Source organism: Pipra filicauda, unplaced genomic scaffold, assembly GCF_003945595.2.
Source record: "Pipra filicauda isolate LSUMZ 115617 unplaced genomic scaffold, ASM394559v2 scaffold80_size11013439_pilon, whole genome shotgun sequence".
NCBI lineage: Eukaryota > Metazoa > Chordata > Aves > Passeriformes > Pipridae > Pipra > Pipra filicauda.
Window position 1 is genome coordinate 3,651,806 of NW_024104987.1, and position 23,487 is coordinate 3,675,292.

Below are 23,487 nucleotides of genomic sequence, written 5' to 3' on the forward strand. Positions count from 1 at the left end.
TTTTTTAATATTGGCATTGCAATTAATGTCTGACACACTAGTTATCCATTAGAAAGAAATCATTAGTAAGAGTTCTGTGTTTAACATAACATTAAATACTTTTGTCAAATTATGTCAGAATTATTGAATGCTGGGTCCAGAGAGCACTGCAAGACCTCAGAAATGAATAATCATCACATGTTAGGAAAAATCTAGAATAACCTAGAAATATGTGAAGTATGTGAAAAGTAGCTTTATATTTTGTTTTTCTATTCAGTTCAGCAGTGGCCAGGTAATGTTGCAATATTTGCAAACCATCAGCCACTTGCTTTATATACTTGCTTTGAGGAAAGGATAATGACCTGTCTATGTGAATTTGTAACAGATTGGAATTTAATAGTATGACCTTCAATTACAAAGGCTGATTTTTCTTCTGATTTTTTTTTTCAGTGCAGGAATCAGGACACCTGGAATGTCTTTGAGGTGTGTGTGACGACAAAGTAACTTTTTAACTGTTTCAGTGCAACATAAAGCCATAAAATCAGTAGACATATTGTGCCTGTGTTTCATACTAAATGAAGTTTAGACGTGGTTTCAAATTCTCTTTTTTTGAAATAGTGGAGAAGCAACGAATCACTGTTTTCTCTTGTGCTCTGTCTGTGCTGTGAAGGAGGTTGGTGTCTAATATTTGCTAGTTTTGTGTTAAACAGGTGATGGCAAAGGCAACAGACATAGGCCTGGGTAAGGAAAGGATCCCAGGTGCTGATCCCAGGACTATTTTGCTTCCCAGACACTGGCACCACAGCAGGAAGCTTTGGAAATTTCCACCTGGAAGAACCTGGCACTGCAGACACTTTGGGGGGAAAGGGATGTGAGTCTACAGGTACCCACTGTGGGGAGGTGTCCCATTCTGTGGAGGGAAAGCTTTAAGAACCACATCCCACTTCGAAGGCCTTCAGAGGGAAAAAACCAGTTCCTCACTGCAGGTTTGAACTAACAAGGCCCAACTCTGAGCTCTGTCAGGATGGGATAACCCCAGACATGTTACAGCTCAGCTTTGTGTCACTGCAGGAAGGAAACCTCCTGGGCTGTGTGGAAGCCACATCACGAGCTGCGTGAAGCACAGGTCATCTCATCCCACATGTGGATCCTGATCCATAGGGTGGATCCTAATCTCTGACTGCCCATGTGATAATACCTTAGAGGTGACCTCAGCAGGAAGGTGCCAGAGCAGTGACACATCTGAACGAGTACAGATATTAGTGGGGTTGTTCGTAAGGAAAGGTGAGAGGTGTATTAGCTCAGACTCCTAAGGGAACCTTTACTGTGCCAACCTTCCCAGCTTTTCCAGGAGCTTTTCCCACCCTTGAGGCCCCTTTGGCCCTGCAGAAAGCTGTCCATGACTCTGCTGCAGCGTGGAGCTCCCCTCATGGGAAGTGTGTTGCAGTGCTGGGAAAACTCTGGAAAGAGTCCCTTTCCTGCAGGATGGGAGTTAAACTAGGCCACATGGATACAAGGCATTTTTGTACTTTTTATTATTATTCTGAGAACGGCAGTTCACAGAACCGGGCTGCTGATTTCTACACAGTGCAGATAAGAACTACATTGGTCCAAAGTTTAACAGCTTCCAGGGCTGGTCTGTCACACCCTGCCCATGTGGAATACTGCCCCGGCTCACAGCACCCCTGAGTGTGACCACGCATTTCAGCCTGGCTTCGAATTCTGCCCCCACGTCTGTACCCTTGATTCTCCTTGTCCCAACTCCCCACACAACTTCATTGTCGCCCCCCTTTCCCACTCCCTCCTCTCCACCACGGCCATTCTCCCCGTCCTTCCCGACCCCCAGCTCTCTCCCCCAGGACATGGCCATTCCCTCTGCCCTTCCTGAACCCCAGGACATGGTCATTCCCCCCACTCCTTCCCAACCTCCAGCTCCCCCCCAGGACATGGTCATTCCCCCCACTCCTTCCCAACCTCCAGCTCCCCCCCAGGACATGGCCGTTCCCCCCATCCTTCCCGAACTCCAGTTCATGGCCGTTCCCCCCCATCCTTCCCGACCTCCAGCTCTCCCAGCTCACGGCCATTCCCCCGATCCTGCCCGTCCCCATCCCTGCCCTGGATCGCCCCAATCCCCGCCGCCACCTGCCGCGGTTCCCCCTCCATCCCGCCGGGCCGGCCCGAGGCGGGGCGGGGGGCGGGCAGGGCGTCCCCGGGGCCGGAGGGAGGGCCGGGAGCCGCGCCGGTCCCATCCCATCCCGCCGTCCGTCCGTGCGGCCCCGTCCCGGCTTTGTTGCGCTCGGGGGCGGGGAAGCGCCGGGAAGCGCAGGGGAGCGGAGGGAAGCGGGGAAGGCTCCGCTCCTCCTCCGCGGCCCCGGCCCCGCTCATGGCGACGCTGGGCACATCCGGGCCTCTCCTCATCCTCCTCCTCCTCCTCCGGCGGCCGCCGCTGCCCTGAGCGCCCGGCCCGGCTCCATTCGCGCCTCCCCCGAGCCCTTGGCGGAGCAGCGGCGGGGGAGCCCCGGCCGGGGCCATGTCCAACCCGGGGGCCCGGCGGAACGGGCCCGTCAAGCTGCGGCTGACAGGTGAGGCCGGGCCGGGGCCGGGGCTGGGGCGGCAGCGGCGGCTCCGGGTGGCGTTGAGGTTGAACCTGGGGCCGGAGCGGCCCCCGGGCCTCGGGGGGAAGGGGAGGGAAGGGCAGGGCGAGGCTCCCTCGCTCGGCCCGGGCTCGGCGTGTCCGGGCTCCGCCGCCCGCCCGGGCCCGGCCCCGCCGCCGCCTGGGCGAACTTCGGGCACCGCACCCCAACTCGGGGGTCATTCTGCCTCCTCTGCGCGGCGTGAACTCGGGAGAAACTGTCACGGTCTTTGTTTTGGTCTCTTTGTTGTTGTTGTTGTTGTGCCGTTGGGGATTTTTAACCGACTTGCTGGGCTGAGGTCGCCGGGCACCGAAGAGGCTCCCCAGGGCAGCGGGCACGGCCCCGGCCCTGCCGGAGCTCGGGGAGTTTGGGCAACGCACATGGAGGGGTTTTGGGGTGTCCTGGGCAGGGCCAGGACTTGGGATGGATGATCCTGGTGGGTCCCTTCCAGCTCAGCGTATTCCCCGGTCCTGTGGTGGTTCGCAGTGCCTTGTGCTGCCCTCTTCCACAAGACCACTTGACCCCTGATATTTCAAAATACCATAAAAACGCTTCACCTGCTTGCTGGGGAGGAAAACAGTCTGGTTTTAAATACTTGAAACTATATCCTTTCCCGGATAAGAACCCAGGGAAATGGGTTTAGACGAAAAACAAATATTAGAAGTCCTGCTAGAGCTTTCTATATTAAAAATACAGGACACTTTGAACTAGCTCTTTTCTTTAAAGTATTGTAAGTCCTGCAGCAGATAAGCGATATTTTGTGTTTTGAAGCATCAGTACATGAAGGTAAGGAATTAGGAAAGAATAGATAACACTGTAAATACTTATCTCTACATACAGGGCATTTAACCAGCTTGCAAAGCAAATGTTTTTAAAAATACTAAAAGAGTTGATACATTTACTTTAGGTGAATGAGAAATATCTCCAGTTTAATGCCTAATAAAGAGAGGTGTTTTCATACTGATTTTTCCAAGTGTGTTGTTTTTACAGGGAAAGTAAAATGTGTCTGCTTATGCTTAACTTTGGAAATACTTGGACTAGATTTGTAATCCAGTTTTCAGAGAGATTTGTGAGTGTCTATATATTACAGTTGGAAATAAAACTCTTAAAATGAGCTGCTGCATGAACAGTGGTGCCTTGTTTTTACAGAGTGTTTTGTAGCCTTCTCCTCAGGTTATTGCTGTATTGATGCAGTGCTTTAATACTTTTCTTCCCTGAGCAGTGAGTGCTCAGACTTGCTTATCTTTGGAACATTAAACATGGTCTGTAGCCTTATTTAAGAGCATGGAAAATACTGTCTGGGGAGTTGTCTTTCTCACCTCTGTGTTTTGTGTTCAAATTTGTTTCATATTTCATTTTTATTGAGGATTAAGCATCTAATGAAATCGTGCCTGTGGCAATATCAGTGTGCTGTGGGGAGTGGGATTGTACCAGAACTGAGTTTTAGACACTGAGTTTCACTCTGTGGTCGGTCCCCAAAGCAGGCAGGTACAATCCTAAGGAATGTTTTTGAGGTTTTTGGCATCTTGAGCTCAGGATGAAGATAAAATGGTCTTTCTAGGGGCTGTTCCAGGGTCAGCAGCTCTTGCAGTCGCTGAGGACCGGTTCTGTTATTGGAAGTTTATAGGAAACATTGGCCTGTTTCTGGAGCTGAACAGCTTGAGGTGTTTTCTGCTGTAGGTAATTGTGAGTTGTTTCACATAAGGTCATTTGTTGTAAGGAAGCTTTACATGTTTAAGGAAAACACTGAATCTTATTAATTCAGCTTACATGTTGTCACTTCTTGCCTAGGAATAGTTTTAAGTGTTCTGTGTGGTTTTGATTACCCTTTTTGATTGGAAAAGCAGTTTGAGGGCTCTTGAATTCTGAAACTGTTTGGAATTAGAAGAATCTGTATATCCAGTGTTTTTAAAAGTTTATTCTCGAACTGACAAATGCTATTTAATCTTAATTTTCTTTGGCTCTATGAAACCAGCAGTCTTCTGTTTTGGCTCGAATGTTTATAGGATTAATTCTGCAATCATTGTTTTAATGCTTATCTTTTCTGTTCATTATCTCTAAATTAGATGGTATAGATTAAAAAATGGATTTCAAGAACTGGATTCAATTAGCAGTTTTTCAGGACATAAACATTAAAGGTTTAGATGGAAAACATTGTTTTGACTGACTGGATAAATGACAGGGTAATGTTTGATGTGAGTCCAAGAACTGATCTGGAGCTGGTGCCCAACTTCTCAGTCCATCTTGAGGAGCCAAATAAAATATTTAACCTAGGCCTCATTTTGCAAAAAAGGTTGATTCTTTGTTGGGACCTTAAGAAAGTTCTGAGAAATGTTTGGCATACCTTTACACTAAGTGTTTAACAGTTTATTTAGGTCTGGGTTCCATAACAGACACAAACCACAGCGGTGGCACACTTCGAGTAAGTTTTTATTTAGTTTGCGGTGCATCTGTGTTATACATTTCTTCTGAAAGGTTATTCTTCTGCTCTGAGGTTCAGTTGTCTGTTGCAAATGTCACCTGACTCTTTAGGGATACACAGGTCAATACATTTGCCTTATCTCGAGCTGGAAAATCACTGCATAATTGTTAAAATCCAGATGTTATGGTTTCTGATGATCCTTCTAGCAGAAGGTGTAAATCATTGTTTCTGATTAAAATATAGGCAATGTAAGTTAAATTAGCTGAAGTCTGGTATTGCACCAGTCTTCTTAGCAGCTTGTAATAACAATATCCAGGGAAGCTGTAGTGTAAGGAAAATTCTTCAGCTCTCACATATTTACCCCCACTTGATCTAGTCCTGAGTACATCTGAGTTCTCCAAAAGCTGCAAGTGCTGTCACCTCCTTTCATTCTTACTTGTGATTTTTCTCAGTCTTACGTTGAATTTGTGGATTTGTCAATACCCTGTCAGACAGAACATGCCATTATTTCTTCCACATTTTCTCTCAAAATGTTATATTATGTTGATCTCGTATTCTTAAAAAAATTGAGGAGTATTGCTTTCAGTGAATATTTTAAGTCCTAATTTGTGAATTATCTAATGTTAAAAGAGCTGCATTTTATTGCTTTCACTTAGGAGATCAATGGCAGGTGTCTGAATGAAGCCCATGAAGTTGTTTTTATCAAGGAGATAGTTTTTAAAATCAGTTTGAAGTCTGCAAAGGTGTGAGTGCTACAACATACAGAGTTGGGTAAAAAGTGCAGTTTATTTAGTTCCAGGTAGTGTTTGTGTGAGAACAGTTAACAAGGAAAGATACTTCCACAGCCACAAAGCACAGTCACACTGGGCTGGAAAAAGTGGTAACAAATATCCCAGGGATAAAACTGGAATGAACTGGAAGAGTTTTGCTGGTGCAGAATGAGAGGTAGGACCGAAGTGGTGTTACATTTGTTTTTCCTCCTCCTTACTATAGGATTGCAGCTTTCCTGCAGGGTTTGCTGCTCAGGGAAATAAAAGCACTGGGTGTTGTGGTGTAGAAAATGGATCAGCATCTCCTCTGCTGTCCCTCTGTCTTGCTGGTTTGCTGTTTCTTCAGCCCTCACTCTGCCAAGGTGGGACTTTCCAGTAAAGTTACAGTGTCGAAGGAAGAAAGTGCTGCTGTTTTGTCAGTCCATAGAAGCTCTTGTTGGGATGCAAATAATACTTCTTGAGAAACATACGTATTGTTTGGAAAAAGCCAGAATATTCTTGAGTTTTGCAAAACAGTGTGGAATCCTCAGACCTGTTTTTTTGCAGTGGGTGAGTCTGCCTGCTAAATTAATAGAATTGAAGACAGCAGTTAACCTGAATCCTAAATTTTCATCAGTTGTAGGATGAAAAATTTTCATCAGGAAGCAGGACTGAAGTTCATGGATAGCAGAGCCTCATAGTAGGAACAGCAGTCTGATTGATTGATAAAGTAGATCCCTGTATTTTTAAGGAGCAAGGCAGTGTTTTTATAGTTGACTGAAATCTTAGTGCCATTTTAGGTCAGCTTAAAATCTGATCTTAAAATCTGCTGTTTCTTCTTTCTCTTTGTAGTCCCTGGCTTCACTTTCTGGGCCCTCCCTTGTGTTGACTCCAGCAACTCTGGGATGAGCTGAAAGCTAATCCTACCAGGAATAAAAATGGTTTTTTGTATTGGAGAAGAGGGATGCAGACAAGAAGCTGAAAAGAGGGCAGGACTGCCTCTTTTACCAGCAGCCTGTACTTAGATAGGCTTTGGTCAACAATAAAACAATGGGGTTCCTTCATGTAAGGTATATTTGACTTAAGTGCTGGTTTTTAGTGAGCCATGTGTCATTAAGAAGTCCCAATCAATAAATTACATAGTAGGTGGATTAAACTGGTGCAGTCATAACAAAGTCAATAGATGTCTCTGATCAGAGGTGCAGGGATTGATTGATGGCTGCTTGGCCCTCAATATTTTCATCAAAGTATGCAGTGTGTGCGTGTAAATATATGCTTTTTATGTACATAGTATATAGTTATAGATATTTATATACATATAAATCAGTTGTGGAGCATACAGATGCCAAAGAATTGTAATAAACATCTGAGCAGCTGCATGGAGCACTTTCAGCTGTTTGTTTCTATGAAATCAGCTTATGTGACAAAGTTTTATTCATCTGGGTATAAAATTAAGTATGTGTGTTCAAGGGTACGTAATGGGGTATCATGGCAAGGGAAACGAATGTCAGAGAGGATTTGGGAGAGGGAGTCATAGTGGGAAAACAGTTCTGTGGGGCCTTCAATGGAAAGATTCAAATTCAATTTAAAAAATCTTCACCTTTGGCTGTACAATCAGTAGAGCATCACATAGGAGAGAGTGGAGGTTTTACATGTGTAGGGAACATGTGGGGCATATGAAGGAAACATATGGGAAATCTACAGGCAGTCCTAATGGTAGTGTTTAAAAAAATAAAGCTCTTGGGCGAAAAAAATAAGAGAAATCCCAGGGGAGGAAAAATAAGGAGTGATATTTAGAATTGTTCTTTTCAGTCGCGTTTAAAGAGTTTAAGCTGCCCCAGAAGGTCTGTCTGAGAAACTCAGCTAGTGGGGACAAATTATTTTCTGTTTTCTTTGTTAATCACACTGAAAAATCTGATCAGGCCCCAGATGAAGACATTTTGCCTTTATGCCCATAAGGTGAATGGGTTGATGCCTGACAGAAGAAAGCTTTTAATGTTTTGTTCTGGTTTGTCTCATGGCCTTTGAAGTGTTTCCTTGCTTTGCCATATCACTTTAAAATGACATCTCACCACTGGGCCAGAGTTTCCTTGCAGTGTTTAGAAAGGTGGGTGATTTCTTTGGGTGTTTTCTCTCCTCACAACAGAGCCATTCCCTGGATTCTGACTCTGCTGAATGGCACGAGTAGGTTACTACACAGTTACTACCCAGCTGTTACGTGCAGGTTTAATGTACAGAGTGTAAATGCCCACAGCACGTGCAGTGTCTGACATCATTCTGGTGGCTTCTCAGAGGTGGGAAAGATTCATCTCAGTGATGTCAGACAATGCTTATAAAAGCAGCTCCTGTGTGTGTCTGCTATTAGCAAAGCATGTTCCTGGTTGGGAAAGAGGATCAGAATCCCGAGGGACATTTGTCAGTAACATATTCAAGGAAGCAAACTGTTGACTTTTTCTTGCTGCTTAATCTTTAAATACTTTCAATGAAAGCATAGATAAGATTGCTTGTAACTTTAAAGAAATCTTCATGGGTAGGTAACAAAGCTCAGGACAAAACTGGCTGAGCATTATCCTCTGAGGTTAAGGGGGAGGCTGACACAGGATGGAGAATAGACATGCTCAAGATCATAAAAAGGATAAACCAAGTAAAGCTGGGATTTAGTGCCACTACCTTTTGACTTTCTGCCCGTGGACGTTGTTTCCCTTGAGTTTAAACCCACAGAAAACATGGATCTGTTTTGGGCCTTCTGAGACCGCATTTGAGGTGATTTGGGTTCAGTTATCTCTTACGTGCCAGATTTGCACTATCAGCTGTGCTTCAGCATCCTGCAGACTTTTGACAATTACCTTTTTTCTACCTCAGAATACTGGTTTTGTTGTTGCTGGGGCAGAGCAGAGCAGGAGGACTGATACCCCCCCAAATGAGTATAAAGTATTGCTTAGTTGAAGTGTTACTCACATTTTCAAAATTCTGAAAGTGAAAGAAAAAGCAGCAGTCAGGGAGTTTATGTGGCTGTATCCTGGTGGTAATTTTCTGGGATGAGTCTTGGACAGCACATATTTAACCCAACTTCCAGGGCTTGTTTTCTTGCAGGAAGGGAGAGTGACTCCAGCCATGGCATTGTCAGTGTAACGGGTTCAGTGGGTCCTTTCTGCAACACACTCATTTGAGTTCTTTCAAATATGCAGAGAATGTCCAGACTATGTAATTTCCAGGTCACAGCAAAACTATGCACCCAGATTCTACCATTCATGCTTAAATTAGTGTGTGTGATGCCATCTTGCCACAAACACTGGAGTGACAATGCCATGGGAAAGCTTTCCAACCCACAGCACCGTTGTTAGGGATGGACATGTCCCTCTGCTCCATCCTGTGCTGTCCCATGGGGTGGGCTGAGCGATATATCCAAGTTAAAAATCCACCTCTTCCTCTCATCCCCCTTTTTCAGGTGTGTGCACAACAGAGGGCCCTTGGCTGGTCACGTGGAATAGTTTGAAACAAGTGACATATACTCATTTTCCTTCTGCCTTGACCCAGATTTTAATATTACCAATGGAGTTAAATGGAGTCATAACTAATTATATCTGTCATGATGCTTCTTTTTAACATGCTTAACCATTTGATTTGGAGTTTATGTATAGGTAGTACATAAATTCAATTAGAGATGCAGTTGAACTGAATTGAAGGTGGGAATCTGCATTGGTAATATTAGGGGCATTTGCTGAAAACTTGAGCCAATTTGGGGATTTCTTTCTAATGCAGATAAAGACCAGGCTGTGCACTTGTGAAATTACATGTGGCAAAACTGCTTTGTGTGTATCACAGGACATGAGGAAAGTAGATGGAGTGTACTTAGTAATTTACTGTTTCATTTTAGTGAAATGCAATCTACCAGATGCAAGTATTTTTCATGAAAAATATGTAAATGTACTAAAATTAATCCACTTTTATTACTGGTGGGGGAGGAAAGATGTATCTGGGTTAGAGTACTTATGGACATGGCTGATTAAAAAAAATTAAAATAAAAATGAAAAGGAATGAAACATGTCTGAATAAAATTCATAGAATTACATTCATGCTTAACTGTCTGGGATTAGAAATTCATGGCATTAATTGTACCAAGCATTTAGGTGTCCTTATGACAAAGAGTTCTTCAGTTTAACTCTTAACAGAAAATGTTCACTATATATTGTTCTGAAATTATTAATTTATGATACGTAGAATTATTTATTTTCAGAAAAAAGCTCTCACTGTGTTCCCTGATGGATTTATTAAAATAATAGTTTATAGCTCTGTACAGAAGACTGTGTGCAGGACTAAATGAGTAATAGAATTGTGCTTAAGTGTAGTAATACTAAGGTGTCCTCTTCTTTGTTTAGCAGCAGAATAAGTACTTCTGTCTGAATTTATAAAAGATGGTATCAGATATGATATAAGAAACTTTGTAGGGTGGAGCTTCTTGGTAATTAAAGCTTGTGAACAACCCTAAGAAGTTGTGCCATCTTTCATAGTTTCAGGCAGGTTGTGTATGTGGCATTTCTGAATGTCTAACTAGTAATTCTGGGTGTTTGGTGAAGCACAAGGTGTTGGTGAACAGAATCTTCAAATGTGTGTGTGTATTTATATATATACACTGTTATAATAAATTGATGGTCAAGGATGGATGTTTGAATAGGAAGAAACTTCTGTTCAAGCTCATTTATGCTGCTGCCCAGAGGAAGTGCCCCTGCTTCCTTATAGAAGCAAATGCTGTAAATTCTATGCAATAATTCCAGTTTTGCCTTAAATAGTTGGGTATCAGCTTTTTGTTTAAAAGTCAGAGGGGTTAAATCTTTGTGATGGTCCTAATGAGGGGGACAAGGAGGGCGAGACTTACCCTGAAGCTGTAACACTGTGGCCCTTTCATGAACATCTTCCCTATTTGGGATTTCTGCTTTAAAACTGTGTTGAAAGATGATTTAAAATGCTGTTGGCTTCTGCCTCCTCCTGCAGCAGGAAAAGAGAAGGCCTGCAAGGAAAAAGTGACTTGGAGTACTTTTCAGGAGTACGTGCGTCGTGCCTGGCCTGTCATAAAATATTTGTGTGATTCTCCTCTCCCTTCCTTGAGCAGTTCCCACAGTTCATAATGTTCCCTCAGTAGCTCTTACAGGGGGTGGTAAAAGGAGGTTAAAAGTTCTGTAGCCCCATCTACAAGGACAGACAGTAAAGTTCTTGGTTCCCCTCCCAACAGCAAGTTATTCTGCCTGGGAGTAGTACTATATATTTATATTTGTCCGTGTCTCGCTTGCTCGTGAGGCCAAGAGATGATGAAGAGATTTCAGTTCATGTGTGAGATGTGAATGTGGCATTGTGAATACGTGCCTCGGATTTCCTCATTACAATATTTATCATTTTTCCTGAAAGTTCCTTTCCTCTGGTGGATTGTTCATCCTGTAGAATAAGTCAGCTATTTCCTGTGCATCAGCATAATGTAACTTCATCTGCACTCAGAGGGCTTTGGACCCAGTCAAAAGCTTTATATTTTTGGTAAGTTTATGGAAATTTAGGAACTTAAGTCTCAACATTTCAACAGTTCTTCCCAGTGTGGTCCATGCCTGGAGATGCACTTGTTCTCCACCCCCTCGTGTCACTGTGATGGAGTGGCAGTGAATGCACAGGAAAACTGTCCCTGGTCCCCCTGACCCTTGAGTGTCCCTTTGGCCCTTCAGTGCTGTGGGAGTGCTGGGTCCTGCACTTGCTCCTGCTTCGTGTCGTTTGAACACAATTTTGAATTGCTTTGTCTGAACATCTTTGCCTTTTATTTGCCACCAGTGGAATTTATAACTCTAGCTGAACTTGGAATACCAAGCTGGAGCTCACAATGCCAGCTCTAGTTAGCACTTCCCATCCTAACACGCTGTTCCGTGCTGTAACAGCCTAACACAGTTTTCATGCTGAGGAGCTAAATCAGACCGAATTTATTTTGGGAACATTCTGTTCAAATTCAACCAATTTCAAGAAGGGGATTAAAAATACATTAGACATCTTTTAGAAATCCTTGGGTCTTGTGAATCCTTTCTCTTGGGCAGCAGCTCAAGCAGCGACACGGTAATGGGCAGGTGTGGCTGTGTCTGCCAGGTAAGGATTGGGGCAGGTTTAGTAAATAGGAGGTGATTTCATCCTGTTAATGCTGAGCTCAGTGTGCTCCCGGTGTGAAGAGAGGCATTAACTGGAATGCAGAGGGCTCAAAAGCTGGATGAGGGTGGAGGAGAAGGGAGTGACCTGGAACAAGGAACTGTCTGGGGCAAATGGGCGGCTGGTGGAGAACATTTTTTGGCAGGACAAGGTGCTGGGGATCTGTTGGTGCTGGGCTGTGGTGCTGCAGCACTGAACATGACACAGGGTCACGGAGGCAGCCTGGATTCTCCTCTTCCAGGCTTTTTAACACTTGGATTTGTAACCAGGGAATGTTGCTGATGCACATGAGATGTTTCATTAGTGAACTGCGTGGATTGCTTGGAAGGAGGGTCAGGACAGCAGAGGTGCTTTGTAAGAACTAAAGATGCATAATAAATGCAAAGAATGTAAGTGGTCACAGTTGGAGAGAGGCTACAAGTTTAAAAACAAACAGGAGAAAACACCCTCCCCAGAACTTCTACCATCTGTTCCTTTGCTCCCCATGTTCATCACCTTGATCCTATAGAGAAGAAATAGGGAATTGAGGACTGGCTTCTAAGTGGCCATGATTCATAGCAGAATTCTGAAAAGGCTCTCAGATAAGATCAGGGTTACTCCTTATGTGTAGAACAAAAGGAATTCTTCAGCTTTTAACAAACCTGAGAATTTTTTTCTATAAAAACCCTCGAGTCTAAGAAATTATGTGATATCTTGATCACTTCATTAATGTTAATATTTTCTTCAGAAAACTGGTTCTTCATTATGATAATTGAATTATGCAGTTGTTAAGTTTCCTTGGCTAATTTATATGTCATCTTTTCACACAGGTCTGGGCATTACAAATAATTTTATTTTCCAGAGAAGTGTTGCCTGCTATTGATGAGTTCATTGCGTGAAAGATTTGACCTTTTTTTATTCAATGTTAATATGTTAAGTATCGAGTGGACAGAGAAAGCTACGAGCTGTGGCAGGCACAATTTGTGTTCTCTGATGGATCTGTGTGAAGATTTCTGTAATTTTACAGTTTGTCCCCACTGGATTTACACCTTCCTGTGTCGGGGGGTGGATATAACACACTGTCCTTTGTTTACGCTGAGTTGCCAGTGGAGGGAAAAACTTTGATCTTCACTCTCTGTGTATATTAAACACACACCCAGGAGCTGCAAAAGAGTTTAAACAGTGAAGAACAAATCAGAAATTCCCTGTACTGGGCAGGTGTAGCTCCAGCAGGAGACAGGCAGGTATTTTAAGTGGAGTTTCTTGTAGAGGCCTGTGCAGAAAATCTCTGTGTATGGACAGAGTGAGGAGAAGTTACTGGTGCATTCAGATGGATGATTTCTTTTTCAGTAAACTAAAAATAAATGAACAACGTGAAACTGCAAGTTTCATTTTAAATAAACTTAGTATTGTCTAACTGTGGGGAAAAAAGAGCTTTTAAAACCGTTTTCACATTTGTACAGTGTTATTTGTTGCTACCTAACTGCTTCTCTTTCTCCCCAGTGGTTGGTACAAGGCTGAAGAAAAGTCTGCCCCTGTGGGACTTGTTTTCCAAAAAGCTTTTGGCAATTATAAAGCTGTTAAATAGTTGATTTTGTTCAGCTGATCCCCTTTATCATGATTTAAGGTCTGTGAGAGCCTTGATTGCTTCCCGGGGGGTTGGTCAGGATCAGTTTGGTTTTCAGGTACACACTACACACATCACCTCTGTGCTGAAATAAGGATGAGTTTATCAGCTTATTAATGAGTTGTCAGAGTTTCAGAGGTTGGTGTATCTTTGTTGTTCTAACACTATTAAATAGCTAAAGAATAGAGTACAATTTCCATCAGATACGGTGTTACTGTATTTCATGGAATTACCTCTTTCTAGCGAGATGTTTTGCTGTTTGCACACATACACACATTTGGTGGTTTGTTTTTATTTGGAGGGCATGCTTTCTTCATTGTGTTTGGCTGTTTTTTTAACTTTTTAATTGAAGCATTTACAATATCGTTATTTTTGTTATAGTGAACCCTTTTATTGTTTCAGAAGTGAATGAATCATATATTCTGGGTTATTTTTTCCTGGCAGATATTTTTCTTTAATGGTTACTCAGGGCTTGCTTAAATTATACAGATGAATAATACTTGAAATGCAATATCTGATTCATCATTCATAATGTTACAATGAAAAACCTTGTGAAATTATATATATAGGTCTCTTTACTTGCTGGAACAGCACCCTTAAAGGGGATATGCTGGCTGTGTAGCTGTTGTAGGGCAAAGATATAGTCCTTCCTCAGTTCTGTTTGCTCTGAGTGCATCTCCATTTCCTAAAATCTTGTTCTATTTCCCAGGTTTCTCTCCTCTGTCCCACCTGGAAGAACAGGTGCTGGCCCTGCAGCAGGGTCCAGATCTGTGCTCCCTTTGCAAGGACAGGGTGTTTTCAGTGGAATGTTGTGTGGATATTGTCATGAAAACGTGTTAGAGGGGATCCTCTGCCAGTCTAAAAGTAGCCAAATATAGTTAAATTTAATTTTGGCAACGAACAGAGCAGGAAATAACCACAGGGTGGTGTGGAACCTGCTCATGGTAAATGGCCTTTGCCTGTTGAATCCCAGTTTCTGTTGAATCCCAGTTTCTGTCTGGCCTCCCGGGCCAGTCCCAGGTGGGAGAGTCCAGGTGTACTTTTGGGCTGCTCAGCATGAGTTAAACGCCCAGATCTGAGTGATAGGGATGAGTAAGTGGCCCCACATCCCCCTGAGAATGGAAGAGAGGGGTGTCAACACTCTCTATTTTTGTTAGCCGTGTGCATTCACCTAAATTCGTTCATTATACTGAGTTTTAAAATCTTTAGAAGCATAAAAGTATCACAAGAGCATCTAATCCGTGGGCGTGTGTTTCTGTGAGCACAGCGTGTGTGAAACCTGGAAAGAGGGAGTCTGGTTTTGTGCATCTGTGTAACTGAGTCACGGCATCTGGAATGTAAAGACTTAATTCTGGTGGATTTTGTTTGGTCATACACAAATTGTTTTTTCATATGCTTCCCAGATTCGCTGCAGGTAGGTTTAAAAAAAAGGCAAAACCGACGGAAATAACACCAAAAAAACCCAAATCTGCCCAACTACCCCGTATTTTCTCTGTTGCCCCTGCACAGAGCTGCTGTCCACACAAGTATTTATAAACAGCCAGCAATGCAGTTTCTTTTGCATGCACAGAGCCCTGGGGAAAATGAGGAAATGTTTTAATATGTGTGAGGCGTTCAATACTTTGCTTTGCTCTGCTTTATCTTTCAAAGTGCTGGGGAGCCTGCCTGAAAAACTAGAATACACTCCCTGGGAGCTTCTATTACCTTTGTTTGAAACAGTCAAACCTCTGCTGCTGGAACTCGGGAGAACCCATGGACAGAATGACTAGAACAGCAAATATGACTTCAAAAAAATGTGGTTATTGGACGAACTGGTCCGAGTCCAGCTGCGGTGGATAAATTGCTTTTGCTGTTGCTTTAAATCCGCGATGTGTTGGTATTTTGGCGGAGTAAGAAAAACAAGGGTATTAGAAAGTAATTTACTGCAGCGGGATTAACAGCAGAGTGTTGTGTTTGTGCGAGTGGGGCAGCACAGAGGGCCGAGATGTGTCTGATAAACAGGACGAGGTCTAGTCTGACAGCTGGCAACAATAGCCCCTGCTCGAGTCAGGTGTACTAAATTAGCAAAGCTATTACAAGGCACCAGGAGAAATCTCACAGAAGACAAGCCTTGTAGGCAGAAGTGTTGCCAAATGGGAAATGATTCATCGTCTCTGAATGGGATGAGCACTGAGCAGAAGCAGTTTAAACCTCAGACTGCTTTGGCTCATAAACCACCAAATATGTGATTAACACTTTATCTTCCCCAATCCCGTGGGTTTCCTTGTCTCCTAAGTCTGTGTTTAGGGTCAAAATCAGTGAGACTTGTTTGGTCTAATCTCTCTTTTGTATGTTTGGACGTGTTTAGGTGGTTTTTTTTGACTTTGCATCCTAAAAACATTCCCATCCTGTGACCCTTTGGGAATAGCACCTTTTAGTGAGGGTTGTTTCTTGTCAGGGGTGCAGGCACAACTTCCTGAGCTGGCTTAGTATAGTTTATTTGCTTATATTTAGTGCAAATCCATGATTAGCTGGAGATGGATGCACTTCTTGCATTCATGTACTCAGCTTTTAGACTCCTCCTTTCTGTCTCATCTCCTTCCCATTATCTTGCTTAGTCTTCACTCTCTGCTGCTTAATATCTGCTACTCTGTGCTCCTCTTTCTCGACAAAATTCTTGTATTTTCCCTGCTTGAGCTTTGCATCTCCCCAAAAGATTTCTGAAGTTGCAGTTTAAATTACATGGTAAATGTAAAATTTAAATTAACACAGGATGCCAATTCCAAGGCGCTCGCTGCATTCTGATTTTTAGTATTTAAAAAACTTATACCACTTTAACTTTGGTAATGCCATTTGTAGTTTACAAATGATAAACAGCTGAAAGATAAACAGGAAATATATTTGTGAATTCTTAAATTGAGTTAATGCAGAAAGGAGGTACAGTTTACAAAGCCAAATGAGGGAATGTAAAGAGGAAAAAGTTTGTACCATGTTTGTCTCTTCATATAGTATCAGAGTTTTAGCGTGTCTGTGATCTTATTTCAGTATAAATTGTCCTCTTGGGTCTAAGGTACACAGATTATAGAGACAATAAAGGAATTAAGTCATTGGGAGGTGTTTAGTATTAAGTAATTGAGATTGTTTTACAGTTATAGGAGGTAGTTGTGAGAGGAAAAAATATTGTACTTGGTAAGTTAATTATTTACTAAACAATATATTATATTTGGGTGCCCTTGCATAGCACTCAGTTAGCACTTGAGATATCCAAGGAGCAGTGTGTCTAGGGAATGAATGTAAAGATTCCTCTGGAAAACTCTGCCTGCTCTTATCTTCCATGTGCAGCCATGTAAGAAATGGTAGAAATTACAAGTGATATTTAGTGTAACACTTTGTGAGCAGAACTGCAAGAGGCTGAGGGTTTCCAGAGTGAAAGGCTCCAGGGAAATGAGGGCTTTCCATTTGTGTGTCCCCCCAAAATCCCCCTCGTGTCCCCATGGACTGTCTGAAGTTCAGACCTGGTGTTTGAGGTCAGTGGAAATACTTCTGTGCTCCTTGTGCTCAACACCCATTCTGCCTTTGGAGGAGCCTGGTAATACAATGTTCTCTAACTTGTTGGGAATATTCCCCTGGATTTTCACCCACTTGCTGTACTGCTGGGAGTGTTGATTCACAGTGTTACACTTCTTACATTCATGTACTCAGCTTTTAGACTCCTCCTGTCTCATCTCCTTCCCATTATCTTGCTTAGTCTTCACTCTCTGCTGCTTAATATCTGCTACTCTGTGCTCCTCTTTCTCGACAAAATTCTTGTATTTTCCCTGCTTGAGCTTTGCATCTCCCCAAAAGATTTCTGAAGTTGCAGTTTAAATTACATGGTAAATGTAAAATTTAAATTAAATTTAAAATTTAATTTAAATTGTTGCACAAGATCCTTTATTTTCACGTATCTATGGGCTATTTCATCTGAATCTCTTGGTGTTCTGTTTCTTTAAAATCCCTGTTATATTATTTCTTACAGTACAATATAAATTGTACTGATTTGACCAAATAATTTAAGCAACTTGTGTAAGACCAAAGTAACACAAGAAAAACAAGGCTTTCCTATAAGTTGAAATAAATAGGATTGTTCATCCAATTATCTCATCTCTGTTCAACAGCAGCAGCTTCTCAAACTGTTAGGATTTGTTCTGTAGGACACATCTGTTTACACAGATATTACACATATTAAAGGAGTACAATAACTTAGCCAAATCAGTTTATAAGTTGTGTCGTCTATTGATACAATAATCTCCTGGAGATGAGGCTTCAGGGGTGTCTGATGGGGAATAAGAGTGGACATGAGAGTGATGTTTGAGTGGTGACATTGCCTTCATTTTCCATGTATGCTGCTTTTAAACAGCCAGAGTTTTCCTCCCTGACGTGGTGTTGCATTTCTGCAGGTACAGACAGAATTCCATGATCAGGGGCTTAGTAACCAGGAAAGGTGTGTACAGAATCCACACATCTCCCTGCTGACCCTGCTGGATTTTTGGCAGAAGCCAAAGCCAAGTTCCAGAGAGAGGCAGCTTCCAGAATTGAAAGCATTCCACTCTAACAAAATTTTTCCCCAAAAAAGTAAATCTAGGGACATTGTGTTTGAATGTTTCAACTGTACTAAATGAGAAAAAGGCAGGATCCGCATATTAGCGAGGAGACAGAATGTCTGAGGTTGGGGATGTTGGTGCTCCTGCAGGAGGATGTAAGAGTCCATCACTCATCTGTATTGCCCCACAGAACATGATTTGAGTACATCAGGTGTGTAAATCGTGCTGAACTGGGAGTTTAGATTAAGGGCAGATGCTGAATTAGTGATTTTTACTAGTGATACTATCAAAATCATGATCCTCCTGAACTCTTTAAGTTTTATTTATTAAGGAACTATTTTTTTTTTAAATTACTGAAATAATTCAAGTTACAGATTTGAAACGCCAGAATTAATTTTTTTTCCCTCTAACAGAAGTTCTCCCGTTAGCTGTCGTTGTGTCTTCCTTACAAAGCAGCTGACGATCCTTTTGTTAGTGTTGACAAAACGAATATTTACAACATTTTGCTGAGGAGTGGGAATTACTCAGGGAGGGTAAATAAATGATGCTCGTGCTTTTGGGGGCTTTTTTTTTTTTCCTGGTTCTTTTCCTTCTGCCTCTTCCCAGAAAAGCAGTGGCGTTCCCCAAGGATCATGTCTGCAGCAGAGGCAGAGCTGGGAGACTTGCTGGTGTAAATGAGGCGTGTGGCTGAGTCCTGCCAGGGATGGCAGCGCTCCTGGGACGCTGCTGGGATCCACAATCCCGGCACCCAGGAGTCCCACTGAGCTGCAGGTGCCTCTTGTCTGAGCCCTTTTGGAAATCCGGGGCATTTTTGTCTGGTTGGTAATTAGATCATGGCTTTCTTTTGTTGGTGTCTCTACTCCGGCTCGTTCAGAGGGTGGAGAGTTTTACTGCAGTGAAACAAATCCGAGGGCTCTGCTCCCTGTTGCCATGTTTTCCCCCGGCACCTTTCCAGAGGTGCACAAAACACATCAGGCAGAGATAGAATTTGTTTCTCCTCTCAGCTTCTCCCCCTCAACTCCTGTTCCTATCAAAAGAAACTAAGAAATACAAGGGCAGATTTCCATGTTAGCTTATTTTTTACCCATCAGAGGAAGGATCCTGTGCTCTCTTAAGTATTTTGCAAGTTGGTAATTCTGGATTGGTCGCTTCTGTTGTGGTTAAAATCTGACTGCTGGGATTGCAAACAAGTCTTTAAGGACTGAGGTAAGATTTTAAGAACAATGATTCTAAGGGTTTGAGATGAATAACCCCCTTTTCTTTGCCTGAGCTCTTCAAAATTATTTTATTCCTGTATTTCTTGGATAATCGAGTTAATGCTTGTATTGGAGTTTACTTTACTCACACTTGAATATAATAACCACCTCTGCAGGTTTGAGATTAGTTAATCTTGGTAATGTTACTTTAAATTAAAGCTTTTTTAACGGACTATGTATTTAATACTGCAGGAGGGTAAAAATATTGAGAATGGTACAGCAAATACAACAGCAAAGCTGGTGTTTCCCATCCTGATTTTGTTTACTGGAATACAATTTTATGCTTGCTATCAATGTGAGAAACAGAAGGGATATATTTGAAATTGGTCTGAAAATTGATCCTTGACTGCTGACTCTTGCTTTGAAAGTCTTCTAATGGCTGTTGATTTAAAATTGTGTTGTTCCCCCCAGCCCAGTTGACCAGCCTGGTCTCTGTGAGTGGTGTCTGGTGATGACTTCATGGCACAGCAGTGGTTTTTCAGATGTTGAAAAATGGGCGAGATGGGAGGGTTAGGCCCTTTTGGAGTAGGGTGGAGAAATGAAATGGAATTTCTAGTGCATGAAAGTTATGCATTAGAAACATCCTGGCTGGTCTGAGAGGCTCCATCCACGCTGAACCAGGAAATGCAAATATTCCCAATAGCCTTTGTTTTCTTTAAGTTTCCCACGTGTTACTTCTGCTCCTTTCTCACTGAGCTGTGGCTGAAACCCTGATTTACACAGAGCCCTGGTGGGGATGGTTCATCCTGTATCATTCACCTGTAATGTGAACATAATATAGCTAAAAAAACCTCCAACCAAACCCAGCTATTTTTGCACCTCCTTATTCAATTTAACTGCTTCAAACGTGAATCTCCAGAAAAGAGACTTGCAGGCCTTCCTGGGAGGATTTGCTACCTTCACTGCTGAAGTGGCAGCATAATTTCTTGCCTTTACCTCTTGCCAGGCGTGTCAGACACCCTGGCCACATGAATAGGGAGGGTGACGTGTGTGGCACCGAGCCCATCGCTGGGTGAACCTGGGAAATGGGAATGCACGAGTGGCTGGGAGGAGGAATTCAATGGCGTGGGGGGAGCTGGGGGTTTTGTTTTACTTTTGGCTTGGAGTGGAGTAAGGGAGGAGAAGTGGAAAAGGAAGCCTTTTGTTTACAGTAAAACAATACTGTGAAGTAGACATGGTGATGTAAAAGCAGGAGTCTAAACATGGCAAATCCAGGCAGGCTCCAGCTGGCCCCGGCCACGAGTCCCCGAGACGTCCCCGGCACAGACTGTTGGAGTCTGGAGTCGCTGCCGTGTCGTCCTTCCTTACGGGAATGTAAAATAGCCTTGGAGACTCTGCCCCAGAATTTTATTATTGCATGAGATGAATGATTTATTGGCTTAACCGTTTCTGTTCAGTGGTGCAATGCATCTTTGTGAACCTGAGAAATGTGTGGTGTTTTCGTTTGGAATTTTAATCTCTGTGAGTTGTATCCCATGCGAGTGATAAGGGTCTAGAATTCTAAATCTGCTCAAAGCACAACCTGTTCTTATAGGTGGAATTTAATGGAGTGAATCTGTTGGAAAGAAAAAATGTGCTGTTACTATGTTAGTTTCTGGCATATTTTGCAGTGGTTTAAATGATATTGTGTTATTAAGGCATTTGTCACTTCTGGATATCCGTGTTGCTGTTTGAATGCAGGTTATTGTGGTTTTGTTTGTTTAGTCCCAGAGGAATAATCTTGGGTTGTTGAGACACAGATTTCTAGCTGACAATGCTTATAAGCAGGTGCATGTGATCCTTGGAAATGGGTTTCATTTTACATGCAGTATATTAAGGATTTAGTGTCTGGCTTGTGTTGGAAGTTGAACTTACAGAAATGTGTTTATGGGACAATTTAGAATTTTAACAATTATTAAAGGAAATTCTTGTTAAAAGTTCTTTTCTAGTACTATGTTTATCCTAATGCATATCTTAATAGAGTTTATTTTAAAGCTGTCTACCTTGTGTTTGGACATAAGCCTAGCAGTGATGCTTTTATATGTCACTTAGAACTAGTGTTTGAATAATTTTTTTCAACCTGACGTGTTCGTATTAAATAGCCCTTTAAAAATCCATTAGTGCTTTTGAATTGTTCTAACACATATTCTTAGTAGAATTAGTACACGATTGTAAATTTGCATTAGGTTTAAATGGGGTGTATAATTCGGAAAGAGAATTAGAAATTTGTTTCCTACCACTGAGAGGCCTAAATGTACCTGTAAGGTGGCTGTGCCTGTTGGAGAAGTTGCCATCCCTTCCAAGTTGTCCTGACTCCCACAGCACAGGGACAGAAAGGATCATGTTGTGAGGTTCCTAATTCACATCCAGCCTCTGTGCATGTGTTTTGTACTGACTCTGGTTTAGAGCTCGTTGGGTTATTCTGAATTTCTGGTGCTTTGGGAGCCTGGGGAAGAGCAGCTGTCCCTAAAACAGAGCAGCCTGGCAGCAGTTGTATGTACACTTGCAAGAGAAATGCTTTTTTGTGGTTTAACTCTGCTCTTTGGGAAATAGAAAACCCGAATGTTTAAGGTGAAGATTGTGTCTCTGAAAGAGGATTAGAAATTAGAGATGTCTCTGAAAACCTGAGGGGTGTTAGCTGGTTATTTTGGTGTCCTGGGGGCAAAATCAAAACAGAGGCAAGAGGAAAAACTATCGGTCTATATTAAAATTAAAATATTGGGGGGTGTACTTTGTTTTTAGAGCTGAAAAACAATGTAAAGGTATGGGGTGCACCTCTCCAACTGTGTGTTGCCATCAGAAGGGCAGAGTGGCTGATCCTCCCTCCTCTGCAGCTGCACAGGTTTAGGGATGGTGTGACTGCAGGGGAAGTCAGGCAGCTCTTGGAGCCAATGGCCAACTAATCCATCTCCCCAGAAGGTTAATTTTCTGTTAAGCCAGTTCAGCTTCCTGCTCTACCTTGGCATCCCTGGGATTGTGGACCTGCTTGGAGGGAGGAACAGCTGCGGCCCCGTTCCTGGGGGGTGCAATATGAAACCCATCCTGGTTGGAATAACGCTCAGCTGCTGCGTTCTGACCCGTTTCATGCTGCAAACCCTTCTTTACTCCAACCCCTGCACACCTGTAAAACACATATTTGTTAGGTTTACCTGTCTTTGTGTGCCCCTTCTTGACGATAATCCATTGCAATCTTCCAAAATGCAGGAATTTCATTAAGTGAAAGTAAACTTTAGTTTACGATCGCGTCCTGTTGCTTATTCTGTTCATTCTGCAGAAAAAGCACCTTTCTAAGGAAATGAAACCTTAAAAAAAATGCTCAGAGAGATTAATTGTAAAATAAAACTTAACGTGAATAGTTGGGATAAACATTTTTGTTTCAAAACCTTAATAGAGGAAGTTATTACTTCAACAGCTGGATTTGCAAATCCGTGTGGTGTTATTTACAGCTCTTTGTTCGATGAACAGTTGAAGACCTCCTGTTTTATATCTTCCCATGTGGGAATTCAGGCAGGTCCAAGGAGGGAATGCAAGCAGAAAAATATAAGTTTCTCTGGAGCGTGCCAACAATGGAAGAAACCAGTAGGAATTTGTTTGAAACGGTTCAAATATTGAGCCATCCTGCTGGAACCTGTGCCTGTCAAAAATGCTATTCTGTGAGAAGTAAGTGAATTTACAAAGAGTTTTGCACAATGTGGGGAAAAGTCCGTTGTGTCAGCCATAGGTTCAAACACCCAGGCGGTTTCTGGGTCCCAGGGGCACCCTCCGAAGGCAGGAGGGGTGTGTGTGTGTGCCTTCATTTGCCTCCCTCCCTCTCCCTCCCCCAAGCAGGCTCATTCCAATCAGCAGTGTAATTGGAATGCAACCACAGTCTGGAGGAGGAAGGGGAATTTTTGGCAAGGAGAGGCAGAGCAGTTGGGAGCTTTATTCAGATTAAAGCATAGACGACCATTCATTATCAGTACAACACACATTAGCAACAGCCCAGCATTGTGTTTCTACAGCTGGGACCGATTTCAGTGATTGTATTGCACTGCACAGAACATGCAAACAACTGGGATCTGATCACAAACCCAGCACTAATGGCTTTCCTTAAAAGATGCTCTTTCTGTAGGGGGAGAAAGACTTGT

At 42.7% G+C, this 23,487-nt stretch overlaps 1 protein-coding gene across 4 annotated transcripts in view; it reads left to right on the forward strand.

The window, feature by feature from the left end:
• The first annotated feature begins 2,160 nt into the window (after positions 1-2,160).
• SMURF2 (SMAD specific E3 ubiquitin protein ligase 2) overlaps positions 2,161-23,487 on the forward strand; it is a 58,222-nt gene continuing 36,895 nt past the window's right edge. The window contains exon 1 of one of the 4 annotated variants that reach the window (XM_039390170.1): positions 2,161-2,561. In XM_039390170.1, coding sequence (XP_039246104.1) covers positions 2,510-2,561 — 52 coding nt within the window. In that variant the 5' untranslated portion in view covers positions 2,161-2,509. Of the gene's footprint in view, positions 2,562-20,328; positions 20,675-22,869; positions 23,021-23,487 lie in introns of those variants that run through there. The other 3 variants (XM_027749706.2, XM_039390171.1, XM_027749705.2) reach the window with 3 other exon arrangements.